The 2,177-nt window shown below is 38.9% G+C and overlaps 1 protein-coding gene across 1 annotated transcript in view; it reads left to right on the top strand.

Annotated features, from left to right (window-relative positions):
* MS4A2 (membrane spanning 4-domains A2) overlaps positions 1-2,177 on the top strand; it is a 15,012-nt gene that overhangs the window by 2,942 nt on the left and 9,893 nt on the right. The window contains exons 2-3 of the mRNA XM_023743202.1: positions 640-822; positions 1,367-1,501. Coding sequence (XP_023598970.1) covers positions 640-822; positions 1,367-1,501 — 318 coding nt within the window. The remainder of the gene's footprint in view (positions 1-639; positions 823-1,366; positions 1,502-2,177) is intronic.

Raw genomic sequence — 2,177 nt, 5'->3', positions numbered from 1 at the left:
TTTTGGGGATCAATATGGGACTGAATATAATTGCAAAAATAAAATGAAGTCTATTCTACAGCTTAGAAGGGATGCTATTCCCAGTTATCCCCTTCTGAGGATGAAAATAGGAAGAGAGATACAACTAACACTTCAGCGCCATTCCTTTACTGTCCTCTGTATATATGAAATTGGGTGTGTCTTTGGCGAAATATATTCAGAAACATTTCTATGCTAAAAGGTCTGAGAGATGCATAGATAAATGTGTTTCTTTCTTTTTTAGCTTATTCACCAGCATAGATTAATGGGAAAGAACTTGGTAAGATTCTGGATTGAGAGTCAGAAGACTTGATGCGGTGTTTGTCGCATTTTAGTTACTGATTATATGGTGATGTTGGCCAGTTACTAGGTCCCTGGGTGGCACAACTAGTTTGCTCTTGTCTACTAATCAAAAGGTTGGTGGTTTGAACCCACCCAATGGCACCACAGAAGGAAGGCCTGGTTATCTGCTTCTGTAAAAATTATAGCCAAGAAAATCCTATGGAGCTCAGTTCCACTCTGTAACACATGGAGTCACCATGAGTTGGAATTGACTTGATGGCAATGGATTGTTTTGTAAAAACAAGCAAACAAGTAAAACTTCCTCCTCTGTCAGTCTAGGACTTTGCACAGGGAGTTAGAGAATTTTCTAATGATCAAATTTCTGTTAAACTTCAAAGTGTATCTGAAATTGAACTCTCGGAAGTAGCTCTACAGGATAAACCCATACCGGAGAAGGCTGCCCCATGCCCACCACAATATACATGGCCTACATTTTTGAAGAAGGAGCTGGAATTCCTGGGGGTGAGTGAGGCTCCTCCAACCTAGACTGGAGTAGGGCTGCCTTAAGGAAGGAATATTTGGTTGTGTAAGCAGAGTACCCCTTTTGGGTTCATGAGGAAGTGAAAGGCCCTCTAAAAGAACATTTTAGAGGTGGATAAAGAGTGGACACTAACTGGGCCCTTTTGGGAAGAGAGAAGCATTTCCTTATGAAGGCTTTAAATTACTAAGACAAGAATGGCAAATAGGATCTGTCAACTCTCGTCAGTTGCTGATTAATTTAATGTCTTACTGTGAAAAAGTCAGAATCTCGTCTTCATTTAGATGGAAAGAACAATTACTGATGTCCATCATGACAGCATAAATAAATGCATTAGCCATCTGTGCACTAGATAATGCCTGTATCAATTTTTACAGTGGCCAGGGAATACTGTAAAATCTCATATTTGGATCCTTAGTGCCTAAGACTCTAAAGCAACTTCTCATATTTGGCCTTCATTGTAAGGAAATTGATGCAATCTTGGGAAAATATCTTTTTATTCCAGAAAACCTATGCATTTTTCTACAGGTAACACAAATACTGATTGGTTTGATATGCCTTTCCTTTGGAACAGTTGTCTACTCCGTGCTCGATATTTCAGGATTAGAAGGAAAACTTTTTTCATCATTTAAAGCAGGCTACCCATTCTGGGGAGCAATATCTGTAAGTATATTCTACGAATTGTTCCCAAAATAACACTACACAGCTTTTGTCTTATGCAGAGCTAACCAATGGTTTATCACCAGTATTGAGATTACACATGTATATAAACAACAACAACGATATGTATGTGTGTTATTAGGTGCTGTTAAGTTGGTTCTGACTATGGGACTGAATATAATTGTGTATATATCTATATATATATCTATATATCTCGATAGGTAGATAGAGAGAGAGGGAGAGAAAGAGCTCCCTGGTGGCTCAGTGGTTAAGAGCTAGGCTGCTAACCAAAAGGTTGATGGTTGAAACCCACCAGCAGCTCTGCTGGAGAAAAGACCTGGTGATCTGTTCCTGTAAATATTACAGTCCAGAAAACCTTATGGGGCAGTTCTACTCTGTCATATAAAGTCACTAGGAGTCAGAATTGACTCGATGGCACACAACAACTATACGTATATACATATACGTATATATATCTCAAATGATCCTTACTATAGCTTCAAAAACCCACTACCATCAAGTCAATTCTGATTCATAGTGACCCTGTAGATTTTCCAAGGCTGTAAATCTTTATGGAAGCAGACTGATACACCTTTCTCCCACGGAGCTGCTGGTGGTTTTGAACCACTGAGTTTACTGTGGGTTAAATATGTTAGCATGCTTTTATCAGATGAAAAAA

This window comes from Trichechus manatus, unplaced genomic scaffold (assembly GCF_000243295.1).
Source record: "Trichechus manatus latirostris isolate Lorelei unplaced genomic scaffold, TriManLat1.0 scaffold00240, whole genome shotgun sequence".
Lineage (NCBI taxonomy): Eukaryota > Metazoa > Chordata > Mammalia > Sirenia > Trichechidae > Trichechus > Trichechus manatus.
The sequence above is the reverse complement of the archived record's forward strand: the minus strand, read 5'-3'. Positions and strand labels throughout refer to the sequence as shown.